The 20,187-nt window shown below is 44.8% G+C and overlaps 1 protein-coding gene across 6 annotated transcripts in view; it reads left to right on the plus strand.

The window, feature by feature from the left end:
• The window catches only part of ABR (ABR activator of RhoGEF and GTPase), a 424,780-nt gene that overhangs the window by 390,986 nt on the left and 13,607 nt on the right, over window positions 1-20,187 (plus strand). For 5 of the 6 annotated variants that reach the window (XM_073667980.1, XM_073667981.1, XM_073667985.1 and 2 more), the window contains one exon: window positions 19,410-19,469. In XM_073667980.1, coding sequence (XP_073524081.1) covers window positions 19,410-19,469 — 60 coding nt within the window. Of the gene's footprint in view, window positions 1-1,070; window positions 1,544-19,409; window positions 19,470-20,187 lie in introns of those variants that run through there. The other variant, XM_073667987.1, reaches the window with a different exon arrangement.

The following is a 20,187-nucleotide window of genomic DNA, read 5'->3' on the forward strand; positions in this document are numbered from 1 at the left end:
GACAACCCTGGCAATGACAGCGCCTGCGCCATCAGAGGCCGGCAGTAGGCAGGGAAAAGCGAGCGAGGCAGTGTCTGCCCCCTGCACTTGCGATTAAAATTTCAAGGCTGGATTTCTCTACAATCACTAAATGAAATACTGCAAGCAAAGTATGAATGTAATAAGCATTAAAGGGCCGTTACACACTTTTTTAAATGTATTTTTAATTATATGAGGTGTAGCAATAGTGATTTTGACACATTTCCGCTGCAAAAAGCTCATCATAAACCTCCACAAAAATGTGCTTTTTGCTGCGATTTAAATGCAGAAAATGCATAAAAAAATTGACATGACACTACTTTATTTTTTTTAACACTCGATGAAAAACACGTGAAAAAAATGCGATGGGAACTGTTTTCTTTATTCAAACTAATGGGAAGTATGTTGCAAGCCGATTTTAAGTGTTGTACATGTGGATTTTGGTGCGGAATCCATGCCAAGAATAAGTCCGAAACCTCTGTGTGACCATACCTTAAGGGCAGGTGGATACCACCGTGTATTCTCTCAAACGAGAGAGTCGGGACGATTATGCAGATCCCAATTTGCCCACACTGTGATCCGATTCTCTCAGATAAGGAGAAAATGGGGAAAATATTTCTCCATATTCTCCATTTTGTCAGTTCGTGGAAATCGGACTGCACCCAGATGCCATCCGAGTGCAGTCCGATGGCTTCCATGGACTCATTGACTTGCATGGCCGAGTGCAATCTTAATATTGGATCTAACTCAGGCATGCTGCAGTGCTGCAAATGGGTCTGCGGAAAAAAATCTGACATGTGCAGTCTCATAGACTAACATTGGTCTGAGTGCCTTATACTCGCTAGGCATGGAGCGTCTGCAGAGCTGTAATCAATGAGTGTCATTGTGAGATTATGTTTCAGCAGGTTTGACCCTATTTTAGTTATCAAGTGACCTTACAGGTTAAGGATTAGTGTCCATTCCCTGGAGTGGTATCCAAATGGTTAAGATGTGAAGGGGAGAGCCCAGGCAAAAGGGAGGAGTGTGGGGGGAGACTGGGGGCCGCCTTTTGCATCCCCTTCCTTGCTTGTGAGCCTGTGCTCAGTTGTATGAAGCTTCAGGCTGGATTGTTATCCGCAGGTTTCTGTAAGAAGCTGAGCTGGGATTTCTGCACTTTGCTGACCAGAATCTCTTCTCATTGATTTGTGCTTGTGCAAGAAAAGCTTCCTGGGGTGGAATGAGGAGTGATAGTCACTGGGAGAGCAACGTGGGTGGGGGACAGGGGGGTTGTTCCCTTTATACAGGTGTCTGAGCAGAAGTGACACAGAGTCCGCTCAGGAGTAAAGAGGAAGAATTCAGCAGATCGCCATACCTGCAGCAAGGCATGACGGAGGTGATCATGCAGACTGACTGCAACCTAAACTCTGTGTGCGAGCACCTGGAGCACTGCTGCCTGGAGAGGATGAAGGACGCGGGGGCCAAACGTCCAGCCAACACCGGGGCCCGACTCTGGGGACGGGTTCGGAACAAGCTGCTTAGACCAAAGGTAATTGACTTACACTCGCTTCACCCCTGTTTTTGTTGTAACCCTTTGGCACCCCATGATAAATGCACTGGAAGGTTGGTTTGGGAAGTGAGAAGGATATCCATTGGTATAGATCTTGAAGGGACGCTGTGGCAATAATGCCCGACTAGTTGCGTTCTCTGGGATTTTACAGTTGTGGTTTAGATTCTCCCCCCGCAGGAAACGAAGAACACAAACATTAGTCCTCTGTTAAATACAGATGTTCCTGCTGCCGGGTAGATTAAATAATGTGGTGTTGTGCTGGCGCCGACAGATGGCACGCTCAGCGCTGGCAGCTTTTCCATGTCTGCTCATTGTATAGTCATTTTATTCAGTAGTAGATTGGGGCTGTCAGTGATTTATCCATATTCGGGTACTGCTAGATAGAATCTGGATTTATAAACTGATTTTAGTATGTAATTTATAATACGCATGCGGAGGACATCATATCTGATGTAGCAGAGCAGAGTATGATCTTTTCAGCTCTGATGTAGCAGAGCCGAGTATGATCTTTTCAGCTCTGATGTAGCAGAGCCGAGTATGGTCTTTTCAGCTCTGATGTAGCAGAGCCGAGTATGATCTTTTCAGCTCTGATGTAGCAGAGCCGAGTATGATCTTTTCAGCTCTGATGTAGCAGAGCCGAGTATGATCTTTTCAGCTCTGATGTAGCAGAGCTAAGTCTGTCATTTCAGCTGCTACGTCAGATATGATGTATTCCAGTTCTATGTGAAACCACATCAGGATATCAGTATGTGTTTATGGCCAACGAGCTCATCTCCCATTAGTGGAGGTAGATTGCAGGAGCTATGTATATGCCATTCTATATGGCATTGGGGTCATTTTCCCGGCCCTGGTTGGTAATATTACATTCCTTTTGGACCCTTGGTGAAGTCTGTTTTCTGTTGTGCAGATTGTTACCATCTGTGTCTTGTGAGCAGGGCTTCTACATCAAAGTGTTAGGACTGGACTTAATGTGTACAGAGTAATCGTATCATATCCACTTATACAGGGGCACTGGTAGGAGTTATATAGGCTGGGACTGCACCCTGTGACTGCTATCATGTGTGACCATTGGATGTGATGGGCATGGTACAGCTTGATACTGTTATATGGGTTGTTTGTTTTGCAATTTTGGGCAGGAATAATGAAGCAATTCCTATCTACATTTATTGACAGTGTAAGAGGCACTTTGTATGGCGACTCTGGTGTCAGGCGTATATTCTGTAGGTCAACAGAGCAGAATCTGTGCTGTATACAGCAGTATCACATTGCAGTCAGATGTAAGTGAGCGGAGCGGCACCGCTGCCCAGAAGTCATCCTGAATGAGTGGCAGGAGAAGTGGCCTTTGTGTGTGATGATAACGGCACTCATTGCTGATGAGGGCGGCCAGCAGCTGGTGCAGCGGGCAGCTGTCAGGAGAATGTGTGCTATGATGTAGTATGCGTGCCACCCCATTCCAGGAGAGCACGCTAGCACGGTGCCATAGACGCCAGGCGTGCACAGCATTGCTCGGCTGTGAGCACATAATGGCCGGGGATAGCAGCTGGCGGAGGTACTGCTGGATAATGGAGTAGCCTTGGCTTGTGAATTCATGTAAGCCAACTCAGGAATTTTATTGTTTCAAGAGGAAATGTCTCCTATTGTCCATTTGTGAATTAATTTGACTAATTACAGATCTAAAAGTTTTTCTTACTTAGGGGGTATTTTGGTAAAGCCTCTTTGGCTTGTACACAGACCTTCAGTAGGAACCAAGGCGTAAAAGCAAGAACCACATGGACTCCAGGAAAAGATTTCCTACAGTGGAATGAATGAAAAAAAAAAATTATATATATATATAATATATATATATATATAATTTTTTTTTTCATATAGTATACACTATATTTCATATAGTGTGTGTATGTATGTGTGTGTGTATGTATATTATATTTCATATAGTATACACATGCAGGGAGTGAATGAGTGAGGGGAAAATAGCCCCGTACAAGGTACAGTAGGGTCACACATGCTTGCGATGACCACCAGTGATGCTTGCTTACGGGATCATGTTAAATACTGATGGCCTATGCTTTGGATAGGTCATCAATATCAAATTGGTGGAGATTCAATACGAATCAGTTGTTTGCAACACTGGCGGCGGCCGGATGTACTCTGTGTATGTACACGGAAAAGCACAGCTCTGTGCACTGTGTAGTGGCCGTTATCAGGTGCTGCAGCCAAGCTACTAATAAAGTGAATTGGAGCGAAGCTGCAGTACCCAGCAATGGCCACTACACAGAGAGCTGTCCAGGTCCATCAGTGGTCACTACACAGAGAGCTGTCCAGGTTCATCAATGGTCACTTCACAGAGAGCTGCCCAGGTCCATCAGTGGTCACTTTACACAGAGCTGTCCAGGTCCATCAATGGTCACTCTACACAGAGCTGTCCAGGTCCATCAATGGTCACTCTACACAGAGCTGTCCAGGTCCATCAGTGGTCACTACACAGAGAGCTGTCCAGGTTCATCAATGGTCACTTCACAGAGAGCTGTCCAGGTCCATCAGTGGTCACTTTACACAGAGCTGTCCAGGTCCATCAATGGTCACTCTACACAGAGCTGTCCAGGTCCATCAGTGGTCACTACACAGAGAGCTGTCCAGGTTCATCAGTGGTCACTACACAGAGAGCTGTCCAGGTCCATCAATGGTCACTTTACACAGAACTGTCCAGGTCCATCAATGGTCACTCTACACAGAGCTGTCCAGGTCCATCAGTGGTCACTACACAGAGAGCTGTCCAAGTTCATCAGTGGTCACTAAACAGAGAGCTGTCCAGGTTCATCAATGGTCACTTCACAGAGAGCTGTCCAGGTCCATCAGTGGTCACTTTACACAGAGCTGTCCAGGTCCATCAATGGTCACTTTACACAGAGCTGTCCAGGTCCATCAATGGTCACTCTACACAGAGCTGTCCAGGTCCATCAATGGTCACTTTACACAGAGCTGTGCAGTTCCATCAATGGTCACTTTACACAGAGCTGTCCAAGTCCATCAATGGTCACTCTACACAGAGCTGTCCAGGTCCATCAATGGTCACTCTCCACAGAGCTGTCCAGGTCTATCAATGGTCACTCTACACAGAGCTGTCCAGGTCCATCAATGGTCACTCTACACAGAGCTGTCCAGGTCCATCAATGGTCACTCTACACAGAGCTGTCCAGGTCCATCAATGGTCACTCTACACAGAGCTGTCCAGGTCCATCAATGGTCACTCTACACAGAGCTGTCCAGGTCCATCAATGGTCACTCTACACAGAGCTGTCCAGGTCCATCAATGGTCACTCTACACAGAGCTGTCCAGGTCCATCAATGGTCACTCTACACAGAGCTGTCCAGGTCCATCAATTGTCACTCTACCCAGAGCTGTCCAGGTCCATCAATGGTCACTCTACACAGAGCTGTCCAGGTCCATCAATGGTCACTCTACACAGAGCTGTCCAGGTCCATCAATGGTCACTTTACACAGAGCTGTGCAGGTCCATCAGTGGTCACTCTGCACAGAGCTGTCCAGGTCCATCAATGGTCACTTTACACAGAGCTGTCCAGGTCCATCAGTGGTCACTGTACACAGAGCTGTGCAGGTCCATCAATGGTCACTGTACACAGAGCTGTGCAGGTCCATCAATGGTCACTGTACACAGAGCTGTGCAGGTCCATCAGTGGTCACTGTACACAGAGCTGTGCAGGTCCATCAATGGTCACTGTACACAGAGCTGTGCAGGTCCATCAGTGATCACTGTACACAGAGCTGTGCAGGTCCATCAATGGTCACTGTACACAGAGCTGTGCAGGTCCATCAGTGGTCACTCTACACAGAGCTGTGCAGGTCCATCAATGAGTAGTTTAGTATACAGATGATAAAGGTGCCATTAATAACCGCGCTCCTCCATGAAAAAATATACATATGCCAGAGATGGATCACAAACTTATCTGCACAACTTTTTTGTCTGACCAAAAAATAGATAGCAACTGGATCTATGGGTTTGGTTTTTTTGTTAGTTTTTTTTCATTGAAGCCCATGGGAAAAAAATATTGGATGGCCATTGGTTAACAGATCCATTTTTTAAGCCCTGTGCACACCCCAGTGACACCCAGTAAAAACGGATCCATTACGAATAGAACAAAAACGCATGTAAAACAGAAACCAAAGTGTGCAACGGATATAGTTTTTTGTTATTTATACTGGATTCATTACAAATGGATAACAATTGCACATGTGAACGGAGCCTTAAGGTACTGTCACACTTAGCGACGCTACAGCGATCCCGACAACGATACGACCTGGCAGGGATCGTTGCTGCGTCGCTATGTGGTCGCTGGTGAGATGTCAAACAGTCAGATCTTCCCAACGACGCAGCAACGATGCGGCGACCTGTATAACGATGCACGCCTATGTGTTTCTGTGTCTGAGTTGCCAACGAGGTCGGTGGTAAGGTGTCAAACACACCGATGCATGCTACCCAGCGGAACCTCAACGATCAAAAAAAGGTCCAGACCATTCCGACACGACCAGCGATCTCACAGCAGGGGCCTGGTCGCTGCTACGTGTCAAACGTAGCGAGATCGCTGCTAAGGTCGCTGTTGCGTCACAGAACTTGTGACTCAGCACCGATCTCGCTTAGTGTGACGGGGCCTTTAGGATGGGTTCATACTGGCTGATTTTTGTGAATGTGTTCTTAGGTACGCTCATTTGCCAGTAATTGGGCAGTGTAAACAGGCTGCAGATTATCATGATGATAAAATTGGGTGAAATTACTATCGTTCTCAGCAGCGCATCATTGTGTATAAATCAGGACATGTGCTGCTTAGATCAGCGGCGCCTATGTGCACTGAGCAATCTATTACTGATCATTCTGTGTGCATGGACGTGCGGTTTGCCTGTGTAAACAGACTGTTAAATGCCCCTCGATCTGCAAACGGTTGTTTAATGCAACAATTTGTCTGATGTAAACTCTGCCTCAATCATTATTTATCACCCCCATGTTGTGGTGCAAGGGTCAGCAACCTGTGGAACTACAACTCCCAACATGCCCTTCGCCATCTGGCCGCCTGTGGCTTTTTGTGAATGCTAGGAGTTGTTTGCTGGCGTACTGAAGGTTGCTGACCATTGTTGCACTGGATGCTTTAATTAACCTTTAATTCCTTACGTGCCAGTAAACCTCAATCTGTTGTCGGTATTTGCAGTTTTTCGGCTCCATTGAACCCCATCAGCTCAGAGTTGACATATTTTCCTGATTTCCAGACATTGATGACTTGTCTAAATTATACCTGCTGAACTGTAAGGTCATAAGCTCAGGGACGTCTGAGAAAGTCTACGCACAACTAATGAGTCAGGACCAGGGAAAGTGACAGTGTGGATGACTATACAGCAGGTGACCACGGTCAGGGAGCGGCCAGACTGGAGTGATTCATTGTAGACCAGTATGGCTGGTATCTGTGTCATCCACAGACAGAGACTGTCCCTGCTTACCTCTGCTCTGACCATGGCTGCTGTGTCACGATCTGCTAGTTATGCGAGAAGTGGGATGACCTGGGGGGCTGTCATGTCTACATCACCCACCCAGGGTGTTAATTGGTGTAATATGAAGAGTATTTCCATCTGACATCTGAACTCTTGAATGTTTGTGAACCCTTTATCTGGAGTTAATGTTTTCTCGCACAATGTGCCATTTACCTATTGTTCTTTAATAGCGGATGGTAATAATTATCCATCAAGGTCTTGCGGCACCACCACTAATATCCACATGGATGCACAGGAATAGTAAATGCAAAGTCCACAAATAACAGAGCAGACGTATAACCTATGATAACAACCAGTGGGTGCAGATGGAAAGCATTGTTAATACTTGTAGTGTTTCAGTGCAAATATACCCATCTGACTAAATATATTCACTTTGATTCTGACAAGGTGCAATAGATTTATGAGTACTATGTACAATAAAGAGCTGTCGGACGAACAATGGATATATATATCGATCAGTTGTCTTTACCAACTCTGCTCTTCCGAGCGCTCCTGTGTTCTCTATTAGAGTCACTGCAAGATTCTCTCGCTAGAAGAAAAGGATCGGCTGTCCGAAAATGCTCATACTGGATCCGTATCTCCCTCTACATCATCTGTGTGGAGGAGAGTCCGTGCCCCCATACATATCAGACCGTCGGCTGAGTCTGCCAACGTTATTCTCATGTGTATGTGGGCCTTTAAATAAATTGAGCTGAGCAGCTGTACCCGGTGGTACCCGGAGCTGTGCTGTCCTTGCTCCGTACACACTTGACTTCAGGCTGGAAGTGATTACAGCTGTCTGGTTGGTGTGCTGGGTGTCGGACCCCCACCAATCTGGTATTGCTGACCTATACTTCGGATAGGCAATCCGTATCAACAGGCTGGAAAACACCTGGTAAAGATTGTAGATTTTCATGTGAGGAATGGGGAATACACCCCAAATTGGGGCTTAGAAGGGATTATTCCACCATAACCACATTTACCACCCTGACTCCCTTTGATCATACACTACCTGGGAGCCTATGTAGGGAGGACAGCATCCATTGCCGCCATGCGACAAAAAAATGTATGCTAAACTATTGTGTTTTGCTGACCTGTCAGGTTTAGACACGCGTTTCAGAAGGTCCCATCTGTATTTCTTTTGTTTAAAGCTAACCTGTTAGCAGGATTTTGCTAAATAAATGACAGGCATTGTCATGTTGGCGCCGTTAAACTGATTAATAGGATACCTGAGGTGAAGAAATCCGTCTTGTGGTTCTTGTGTAATCAGTGTTTGCAGTTCTGAGTTAATGATATGCCTGTGCTCCGGGGCGGGACTGTAGGCAGGGTCTTATCCTGGTGCTCTAGGCCAGATCAGCAAGATAAGATCTTCCCAGAGGCTGCCCAGAAGTACAAGTATGTTCCTCATCATAGAGACGGTCAGAGAGACACGGGCGGGCCTGTGGGCAGGGCTTTTCTTGCTGATCTGGCCTAGAGCACCAAGGAAAGACCCTGCCTACAGTCCCGCCCCGGAGCACGGGCATATCATTAACTCAAAACTGCACACACTGATTACACAAGAACCACCAAGGTATCCTATTAATCAGTGCAGCAGCCCCAACACACTGCCTGTCCTGCTGACAGGTTCTCTTTAAAGGCCGCAGGTTGTTTTGTGCAATCTCCATTGAGGTGCATGTATGAATGAAGAATGCTGATCCCAGCGATTGAGCCATCTTGGATGCCTTTGGTTAGGGTGTATTCCTTTAAGAAATAATAGAGTAATCTCCCCCATAGGTTTCATCATCAGCCCTTGGAGCAGAACTCCTACCACAAAGGTGAATCGGTGCTTTTTCTTCTTGCCAGGACTAAATTCCCCTTCTCTTCCAGTCGTCTGTCACAGAGCAGTGTTTTGTCAGTACAGATAGCCGGCTGCCAGCCCGTTATATAATGCCGGTATTTCCTCCACATATAGATGTGGTTACCGTGAATGTATCCCGTTGATCCTTACAAATGGCTTCCACCATGGCCGGGTGGATTTGTTAATAGATGTGTGCTCCTTCACAATTACATTTAAGCATCCAGCATCGGCTCATTTCCCCAGATTTCCTTCATTGTGTGAACGACTGTCAGGATAATTAGAAACATGCAGAGGGCATCAGCTTCCTATCCAGGTCGCTGGGTGGAACAGTTTCCATGGATGGAGCTTTATAACACACAACACTGGAGAGGGAATAACAAGGTCAATGGAGATTGTGCCGGTGCACCGTCCTCACTGAGCCACGTCACCATTTCCATTCCCGTTTAGTCTAGTTTGCAGCTTTTACGTTTTTGATGTTATTGCACCCTGTGATTGATTCTAGTGAGAGATTTCTTTATAGTGGAGATCGACAAAAAATGTACAATTTAGCAATTTCTCTTGTTTCCACCGCTAATAACGAAGGCCATGCTCCCTCTTGCAAAAAGAGCTTCAGTTTTTTTTTCTGCATGTGTCTGCACCAAAGTTTGCAATAGTAATCTGCTCTGATTATTGCATTTATTTTTACTTTTTGCAAAGCATTTTCGTACAGATTTGAAATTGAGTGTTTTTGTTTTTTTTAATGCATAAATACCGTATATTCCGGCGTATAAGACGACCTGGTGTATAAGACGACCCCCCTACTTTCCTGTTAAAATATCGAGTTTAGGATATATTCACCGTATAAGACTACCCCTTTTCCAACGCATACCAAACACCGGTAAAAATTAAAAAAAAACAGATTTGAATTTAACATTGTCCTTTTTTTAATTTAAATTCTTATGACATGCAGGTATATAGCAGGAAAACTGTCACTCATAAACATATTAAAATAGGGGGGACCCCACGTCATTTTTTGGGGGGGTCCCCCATTCTAATAGCTAGTAAAGGCTAGGTATTCAGCTGGGGGCTGATATTAGTAGCCTGGGAAGCTCCGTGGGTATTACCCCCTTCCCAGACTTCAAACATCTGCCCCAGCCGTCTGCTTAACCTCCGCTAGAGACTATAATGATGGTGGATCCCACGCCAATTTTCTTTTTAAAAAATCCTTTATTTTAACACTAAATGACAATTGAGGGGTTAATAAAGATGCAGTCCCTAAATTATTAATTTTGTAATTCATTTTTCCCAAAAATGTTGACGTGGGGCTTCGCCATATTTTTGTGTCCAGCCAGGTACAGCAGGCAGGAACGGGCTGCACCCAACCACCAGCTGCCTATTTGTACCTGGCCGGACACAACAATATAGGGAAGCCCTTTTTTTTTAAATTATTTCATGAAATAATTTTAAAAAAAAATACGTGGGGCTTCGCCCTATTTTTGTGTCCAGCCAGGTACAACTAGGCAGCTGGGGGCTGGAATCCGCAGCGCAGGGAGGCCCAAGCTTTCTGGGCCCCCCCCCGCTGCAAATTGCAGTCCGCAGCCACCCCGGAAAATGGCGCGTTCATAGAAGCGCCATCTTCTGGCGCTGTACCCAACTCATCCAGGGCCCTGGTGCGGTGGCTCACTGGGTAATAAAGGGGTTAGGGCCAGCTTGGCATTATCAGCTGGCCCTAAGCCCGAAATTCATGGGGTCACGCCAATATTAGACATGACCACCATGAATTTCTAGTAAAGTAATTAAAAAAAACACAACACCCAGAATAAAGTCCTTTAATTGAAATAAAGACACAATTTTTTAATGTTCTAAATTAAACCATACTTACCATCACGCCCATTCCAGCTGAAGCCAACGATCTCCTGCAATAAAAGTAAAATAATAAAGCAACCTCATCCTTACCTCTCCATGGTTCCCAGGACCGGTCCAGCTCTGCTACATTCACATGACAGGCTGCACCGCAGCAGAACGCTGCCGTTCAGCTTGCCATGCGGCAGACACTGAGAAGCGCAGGCATGCTTGTGCTCCTCAGTGTCTGACTGTGACGGCATCCAGATGAGCCGAGATCATGTCCAATGAACTCGGCTCACCTCATGCACGTCACTGACAGCGTGGGAAAATTCTCCTGCTCCACGCATGCGCAGTAGAAGTTTCCCACGCTGTCAGTGACGGACGTCCAGGAGGTGAGCTGAGTTCATTGTCGGCTCATCTGGATGCCGTCACAGTCAGACACTGAGGAGCGCAAGCATGCCTGCGCTTCTCAGTGTCTGCGGGATGACAGGCTGGATGGCAGCGTTCTGCTGCGGTCCAGCCTGTCATCTCGATGTAGCAGAGCTGGACCCGTCCTGGGAACCATGGAAAGGTAAGGATGAGGTTGCTTTATTATTTTATTTTTATTACAGGAGATCGTTGGCTTCAGCTGGAATGGGCGTGATGGTAAGTATGGTTTAATTTAGAACAATAAAGATTTGTGTCTTTATTTCAATTAAAGGACTTTATTCTGGGTGTTTGTGTTTTTTTTAACTTTGACTATGGGGTTAGTAATGGGGGTGTCTTATAGACGCCTCTCCATTACTAACCTGGGCTTGATGTCAGCTGGCATTATAAGCTGACATCAACCCCAGCCCTATTACCCCACTGCCACCGCTACAGGGCAGTGGGAAGAGCGAGGCTAAGTGCCAGAATTGGCGCATCCTATGAATGCGCCATTTCTGGGGCGGCTGACGGCTGGTGTTTCTAGCCTGGGAGGGGGCCAATATTCATGGCTCCCTTCCTGGGCTATTAATATCAGCCTCCAGCTGTCTGCCTAGCCTTTGCTAGCTATTAAAATAGGGGGGACCCCACGTCATTTTTTTGGGATCCCCCATTTTAATAGCTAGTAAAGGCTAGGTATTCAGCTGGGGGCTGATATTAGTAGCCTGGGAAGCTCCGTGGGTATTACCCCCTTCCCAGGCTTCAAACATCTGCCCCAGCCGTCTGCTTAACCTCCGCTAGAGACTAAAATTAAGGGGAACCCCACGCCAATTTTTTTTTTAATAAATCCGTTATTTTAACACTAGATGACAAGTACAGTAACCAGCACTGTCACTGTACTTCATATATATGTGACTGACATGTTTCTATCTATCTAATCTATGTGTGAAGCTCTATTCTGTCTGTTATAAATTGTCGGGTACCGCTGCTGAATTGCCGGTCGGCTTTTTTAAAGAGACGGTGCATGAAAACACTATTATTTGTTTTAATAAATCCTTTACACTAAATGACAAGTACAGTAACCAACACTGTCACTGTACTTCTTATATATGTGACTGACATGTTTCTATCTATCTAATCTATGTGTGAAGCTCTATTCTTTCTATTCTAAATTGTCGGGTGCCGGCTTATGCCGCTGCTGAATTGCCGGCTTTTCATATATTGTCACAGAAGCGATGCGAACTTCCCAGCTCCGGACACAGCGCAGCGCTTCTGTGACAAGTGAAAGCTGTCGGCACAGAAGCCCTGCGCTGTGTCCGGAGCTGGGAATACGCAGCGATGTGTCCGTTTCAGCACAGAAGCGCTGACTGTCTGGACCTACCGCCGCCGTATTTTAACTCCCTCCACCTTATATTAACTCCGACATGGCAGGGATACGGCCACGGCAGCTTATTAACACCCCCAGAGTATCCCCGCATGTCAATTTCTGAAAGTTCAAAAGCATTACCGGCGTATAAGACGACCCCAGACTAGACAGAAGATTTTTCAGTCTTCAAAAGTCGTCTTATACGCCGGAATATACGGTACTTGGATTCTGCCCTTAAAAACTATAGTGTTTTTTTTTCAAACTTCCCATAAAAGCAGGAGTTTCTTTGTTCAATTTCCATTTATTCTATATAGTATGAACTATGCTTAACTAATGCTGGATAGAAAGCCCTTGAAGGTGAGTACTGACCAATATGCAGGACGCTGGCTCCAGATACAAGCTCCCACTGACAGGCTACACTATAGCACCGTAACCATGAAGCCAGGATGTCCGCACACTGTTACAGCCGCCATTTGATAAAAAAATAAATGGATGTCATCAGCTGATCATTTACTTGAAAGAAATCTTTGCCTCCAGTCTCCTGAACGTGAATGGTCCCCATTGTGCCGCACGGTGTTGGAGGGAGGCGCTGGAGAGTCTGTTAGTGGTGCATTAGAGATGGCTACCTGCTGACTCATGAGTGCTGCTCAGCTGAATTGCTCTTACCCAAGCTTGTTAGTGCTGCATGCATAATATTCTCTTTCCAGTAACTTGCAAGCATCCCTTTGAAGTTGCTTCGGATGGGGGACTCTTGGCTATTTGCTTTCACTGGAGAGTAGAGATGAAATGTGAGAGGATAATTTTATTCAGGTCTGTTACTCCTTGTAATTACATTAGTAGGATGAGATCTCTGAATTTTGTGTGGTGGTAGAAAATAAAAATGTGGGTAATTTAACATCAAAAAGTTGTGGGTTCACATGGGGATGTGAAATGGTGAAAAACTGCACCAGTTACTGCCCAAACAAAGCTCCAAAACAAAACGTCATTGGTTCATGTAGAGCTCAGAGTGGTTGTGGACGTGTTGTAAAGAAGCGTGGCTTGTAGTATGCAGCATGTGCCATCTTGAAATTGCACAAAAACCACATCTCACCTCCACTCTCTGAATTCTTCTACCACTGTCCAGTTAAGAATAACAATGTCTACCACGGTTTAAGATGTGTGTGAAGGTCTGGTCTGTCCCCTGAGACCTTGAATGTGGCAAAGCTCTAATACAGGGATATAAAACTCAAACACACAGAGGGCCAAAATGAAAAACTTGAACAAAGTCGTGGACCAACCAGTATACAGTGTAATGGGCCCGACATAGTCCTCCATACAGAATAATGGCCCCACATAGTCCTCCCTACAGAATAATGGCCCCACATAGTCCTCCATAGAGTAAAAATTGGCACCACATAGTCCTCCATACAGTATAATGGGCCCCACATAGTCCTCCATACAGAATAATGGCCCCACATAGTCCTCCATACAGTATAATGGGCCCCACATAGTCCTCCATACAGAATAATGGCCCCACATAGTCCTCCATACAGAATAATGGCACCACATAGTCCTCCATACAGAATAATGGACTCCACATAGTCCTCCATACAGAATAATGGACTCCACATAGTCCTCCATACAGAATAATGGCCCCACATAGTCTCCATACAGAATAATGGACTCCACATAGTCTCCATACAGAATAATGGCCCCACATAGTCCTCCATACAGAATAATGGCCCCACATAGTCCTCCATACAGAATAATGGACTCCACATAGTCCTCCATACAGAATAATGGACTCCACATAGTCCTCCATACAGAATAATGGCCCCACATAGTCTCCATACAGAATAATGGCCCCACATAGTCGTCCATACAGAATAATGGCCCCACATAGTCGTCCATACAGTATAATGGGCCCCACATAGTCCTCCATACAGAATAATGGCACCACATAGTCCTCCATACAGAATAATGGACTCCACATAGTCCTCCATACAGAATAATGGCCCCACATAGTCTCCATACAGAATAATGGCCCCACATAGTCGTCCATACAGAATAATGGCCCCACATAGTCGTCCATACAGAATAATGGCCCCACATAGTCGTCCATACAGAATAATGGCCCCACATAGTCGTCCATACAGAATAATGGCCCCACATAGTCCTCCATACAGAATAATGGCACCACATAGTCCTCCATACAGAATAATGGACTCCACATAGTCCTCCATACAGAATAATGGACTCCACATAGTCCTCCATACAGAATAATGGACTCCACATAGTCTCCATACAGAATAATGGCCCCACATAGTCGTCCATACAGAATAATGGCCCCACATAGTCATCCATACAGAATAATGGCCCCACATAGTCGTCCATACAGAATAATGGCCCCACATAGTCGTCCATACAGAATAATGGCCCCACATAGTCCTCCATACAGAATAATGGCCCCACATAGTCCTCCATACAGAATAATGGGCCCACATAGTCCTCCATACAGAATAATGGACTGCACATAGTTCTCCATACAGAATAATGGCCCCACATAGTCCTCCATACAGTATAATGGCCCCACATAGTCCTCCATACAAAATAATGGGCCCCACATAGTCCTCCATACAGAATAATGGCCCCACATAGGGGTGGTGGTTCTGGTGTTGTGGACCAAATAAAACCACCCTGCGGGCCAGAGTTTGATATGTATGCTCTAAAAACAAACAACCACAAGAATGGACCAGCTTGTGTGGCCACAATGATGGGGAGAGTTGGCTCCTCAGTTTTGCTGGTTGGGTCTTATGCTGGGTGATGGACGCTCACTGATCTCACATTGATACCTGTCTTAGACTCGTCGCTGTATTTTCCTATTTATTCTTCTCTATGTAAAATTATTTTTTCCATTGACTAATTTCATCAAAGTATAAAGCTATTGGATCTTCCAGGGGTTTATAGTATTGTGGGCCTAAACACGAACCCTAAAATAAGGGTGCAGTATCAAGTGATACATCTTCGTCATCCTCATCTGCTTGCGGTGGATAAATATATGCCATGTTTGTATGAGACTCCCATACATCTCTAATGCATTCTAGATCTAGAACCAGCTGTCACATACATTGCTCTGGGCTGTTGGATATCTGGAGGAACAGAGAGAAAAAGGCCCCTGTGCAAGACAATATATGGGCCCTTGGCGGTCCAAGAGTTCTTCCTATGACGGAAGCGGTTTGCTGTTTTGGAGGTGGTAGTGGCCCCCTTAGGCCCCTGTGCCGCTGCACAGGTTGCTCTGATATGTCCGCCCCTTTAGCGGAATATATAGTCACATAGTAAAAAGAATTGTCCCCGTGTTGGTTTTTTTTTTTTGTAACCTTGGGCACAATAATCTGAAGCAGGAAATGTCTGCCTGCCTTTCCCAGGGATTATAAATAGATGAGAAAATGTTTGCTAGACCCTATTGAAATGGAAACTTGAACTTTCAGATTCTCGCCTGTTTATCCCATGGCTAATTGGATAGAAATAGATTTTCTCTTGAGTCTTGGGGAAGCACTTGCAGTTTTCTGACAGGTGTAAAAATAGATGTGAGGGCCGTGCTTGGTGCTTTGTTCTACCTTTGTGTGGTCCACCGTAATATCATTGTACAGGAGACAAATGTCACGCTATCTGTAACGAGCGGGAGAGCAGTTTTGTGCTGTACTCTGCTGATTGTTGGACACCGGCGCGGTGAGCCAGTACGTAGCTCTCTTGCCTTGCACCTCTGGGCTCCTGAGTTGAGAATATATGTGGCCATACAACTTGTGGCTCCAGACGTCTGTTTTTCCTGTATGTGTCCTATTCATGCTGTTCACCCATAAGTCTATGGGGCTGTTCACTTGTCTGTGTTTTTTTTTTCTGACCTAGTGGGTCACAACAGAACACAAACATGTTCCGATTTTGATCTGAGTCCTGAATACCAAACGAATCAATGCAGTTTTATGGATCTATGTAAAATATTGGACAGCACTTCATCCTAGTTGCATCCTGGTGCTGTCCGATTTTCATGTTTGATAGGAGAAACCTTCTCGTATGCAATAAATATTGATCAAACTCTGATAGTAAAAACTGATGAAAATTGGCTTATTTTTTGCCTACAAGAAAAATCACTGATGTTTTGCTGAGCCTTTAGTAAAACCTCACCTGGACTGGGGACAGCTCAATGTGTATAGCGTCACTAGACTTACCCCTGACAGCAAATCTTGAGGGAAAGAAGGATTAGGCATGTTGGTTTTCAACATGTCCGATCCTTTGTTCTCACTGGAGATAAGGTGTCTGTCAACAGCTTATTTTTATCCATCTATTGAGAACATAAGCATACTTGGCTGAGCGGAGTATGCTTATGTATGGGAAGGGGTAGAGAGCATAGCAGGCAGTTGTACAGTCAACATTTAAGGTGTATGTCCACCATTAGTCTTCACAGTGTCCCTTAAATAATAAAAAGGTTGTCCACCACTGGTCAACCCTTTATTAATGGCATTTGGTTGCTACATAAATTTAAAAAAAAAATGTATGCTTACATCCTGGACTAGCGCTCAGTCCAGTGATTACTAACAGCAGCTCACTTCTGAGTTGAGGTAGGTGCTGGGCCCCATAACACTGCTGTGCCTGCTGCTCTGATGGCTACCACCATACATGATATTCTCAGTGGGTGCAATATTGATGAAGGTGCTGTGGAATATGATGGCATAAATACAGTTAGCCAGAAATATTAGGACAATGACACAAGTTTTGGCATTTTAGCTGTTTGCCAAAACACATTCAAGATACAGTTATACAATCAATATGGGCTTAAAGTGCAGACTCCCAGCTTCTAATTGGAGAAAGGGTTTAGGAATTACAACTCTTTAATATGTAGCTGCCTCTTTTTAAAGGGACTAAAAGTAATTGGACAATTATCTCAGAAGCTTTTTAATGGGATGCATGAGCTTTTCCTTCGTTAATCCATCATCAATTAAGCAGGTAAAAGGTCTGGAGCTGATTACAGGTGTGGCATTTGCATTCGGAAGCTGTTGCTGTGAACACACAACATGCAGTCAAAGGAGCTCTCAATGGAAGAGAAACAGACTAGTGATGAGCGCACGTGTTCTGTTAACCCTTTCAGCGAGGATGCTCGGGTGCTTGCCGAGTATTTGCGGCGTGCTCAAATGTCATGCTTGAGTCACTCCGTGTGCATGATTTGCGACTGTTTGACAGCTTTATTACATGTGAGGAATGCCTAACAAACAGGCAATATCTTCAAGCACGCTGAAGATACTGGGAAACCACACGAGCATGCTCGTAAATCTCGAGTAACGAACATGCTCGCTCATCACTAAAACAAACCATAATTAGACTGAAAAAAAAGAAGAAATCCATCAGAGAGAGAGCAGAAATGTTAGGAGTGGTCAAATCAACAGTTTGATACATTCTGCAAAAAACAATAGCGCACCGGTAAGCATGGGAGCTCAAAAAGGCCTGGATGTCAATGGAAGACAACAGGGGTGAATGATCGCAGAATCCTTTCCATGGTGAAGAAAAACCCTTCACAACATGCACCCAAGTGAAGAAGACCATCCAGGAAGTGTAAAATCATCTCTGGAGGCAGTTATCTTCAAGGCAGCATCCTCCCCATAGCCTGGAAGAGGTAATTTATATAAAGTGATAAAAGATGATTTCTCCACAACAAGACATCTGATATGTGGCATACAGGTAAGACTTTTTTCAGCAGTCTATAACCTATATGCCCATAATCATAGTTTAGATAGGTAAAATGTGGTGACAGATTCCCTTTAAGTCTACCATAAAGAGAAGACTTCATGAAAGCAAATTCAGAGGGTTCACTACAAGGTGCAAACCACTAATTGGCCTTAAAAATAGGCCAGATTAGACTTTGCCAAAACCCATCTAAAGAAGCCAGCACAGTTCTGGAAAAGCATTCTTTGGACAGATGAAACTAAGTTCAACCTCTACCAGAATGATGGGAAGAAGAAAGTATGGAGAAGGCTTGGAACGGCTCATGATCCACAGCATACCACATGCTCTGTAAGACATGGTGGAGGCAGTGTGATGGCATGGGCATGCAGTACTTCCAATGGAGCTGGGTCACTAGTGTTTATTGATGAGGTGACTGAAGACAGAAGCAGCCGGATGAATTCTGAAGTGTACAGGGCAATACTTTCTGCTCCATTCAACCAAATGCAGCAAGGTTGATTGGTCGGCGCTTCACAGATGGGCAATGACCCAAAACATACTGCGAAAGCAGCTCAGGAGTTAAGGCAAAGAAGTGGAATATTCTGCAATGGCCGAGTCAGTCACCAGATCTCACCCCCATCGAGCAGCATTTCACATGATTAAGACAAAACATAAGGCAGAAAGACCAACAAACAAGCAACAACTGAAGTCATCTGCAGTAAAGGCCGGCACAGCATCACAAAGGAGGAAACCCAGTGTTTGGTGATGTCCATGGCTTCCAAACTTCAGCTAGTCATTGCCTGCAAAGGATTATCCACAAGGTATTAAAAATTAGTTTTTTATTTATGGTAAAGTTAATTCCAATTACTTTTGAGCCCCTGAAATGAGGCTTTGTAGAAAAGTGGTTGCAATTCTTAAACATTTCACAGGATATTTTTGTTCAACCCCTTTAATTAAACCTGAAAGTCTCCACTTCAATTGCATTTCAGGTTTCACTTTAAATAAAAATTATCAGCATGCGGAGCCCAAATCACCAAGATCCCGTCACTGTCCAAATATTTCTCAACCGAACTGTAAATAATAGGAAATTGTGTTCAGCTACTCTTGGTCTGAAGTGATTGAATATATCTGTTACATGATAAGAAGAAACCAGACAGCAAGTCTTACCAGGTTTCTTTTTTCTTAATAGCTGGATCCTCAAGCAGTGCAAAGCAAGAACTGGCATGTGGACGTGATTGAGATGAATGGGGTAGGTAACATAGACAGTTTTTGGGGTTTTTTTTGTACCATTAAAGGGGTTGTCTCATCTATGCAATTTTACTCATTTAATAAATGTTTCTGAAAACAAGCAACTTTGCTATTTATCTCTTAGTAAAAATCAAGAATGGACGGATATTTAATTCTGCAGTGTATTGCTCCTTTTAAAGGTTATCAGCCAGCCTCCTAGACTTGCTAGCTGTGTGCTATATACTGCAGATTGCAAGCGCTTCTCTGGAGCTGGCCGCACTTCTTGACCTGGCCTCTCGGCTTGACCTGGCCGCGCGGCTTCAAGTAGGATGCATGGGAGCAGTGCGCTCCTGAAGGAACATAAGGCAACCATCTGGACTTGCATAGCTTCACTACATAACTAAAGCATGGTGGCTCCTTGTTTGACACGGTTTTTCCTGGGCACAAATCTAGCCAAGGGCAACATCTGCATGGGGTTTGTATGGTTTCCCTCCAGGTTGCTTTATCATCTCTATGTAACACTGTACGGTCTTCCCTGAATACATTGTACAATGCAGAAACCTACACATACTTTTTATTTTTTCGTTTTGAACATCTAAGTACTTGTCACTGTTAATAATTTACTAAACTATAATGCTATCAAGTATTTGTCTTAAAAATTCCCCAGACCTGATAAGTATTATTTGCCTTGGAAACCGTGTCAAAAAATGTAATTTGGCTTCACTTAGCCCTGTTTTTAT

This window comes from Phyllobates terribilis, unplaced genomic scaffold (assembly GCF_046119375.1).
Source record: "Phyllobates terribilis strain yellow unplaced genomic scaffold, ASM4611937v1 Scaffold_2__4_contigs__length_985480577, whole genome shotgun sequence".
NCBI lineage: Eukaryota > Metazoa > Chordata > Amphibia > Anura > Dendrobatidae > Phyllobates > Phyllobates terribilis.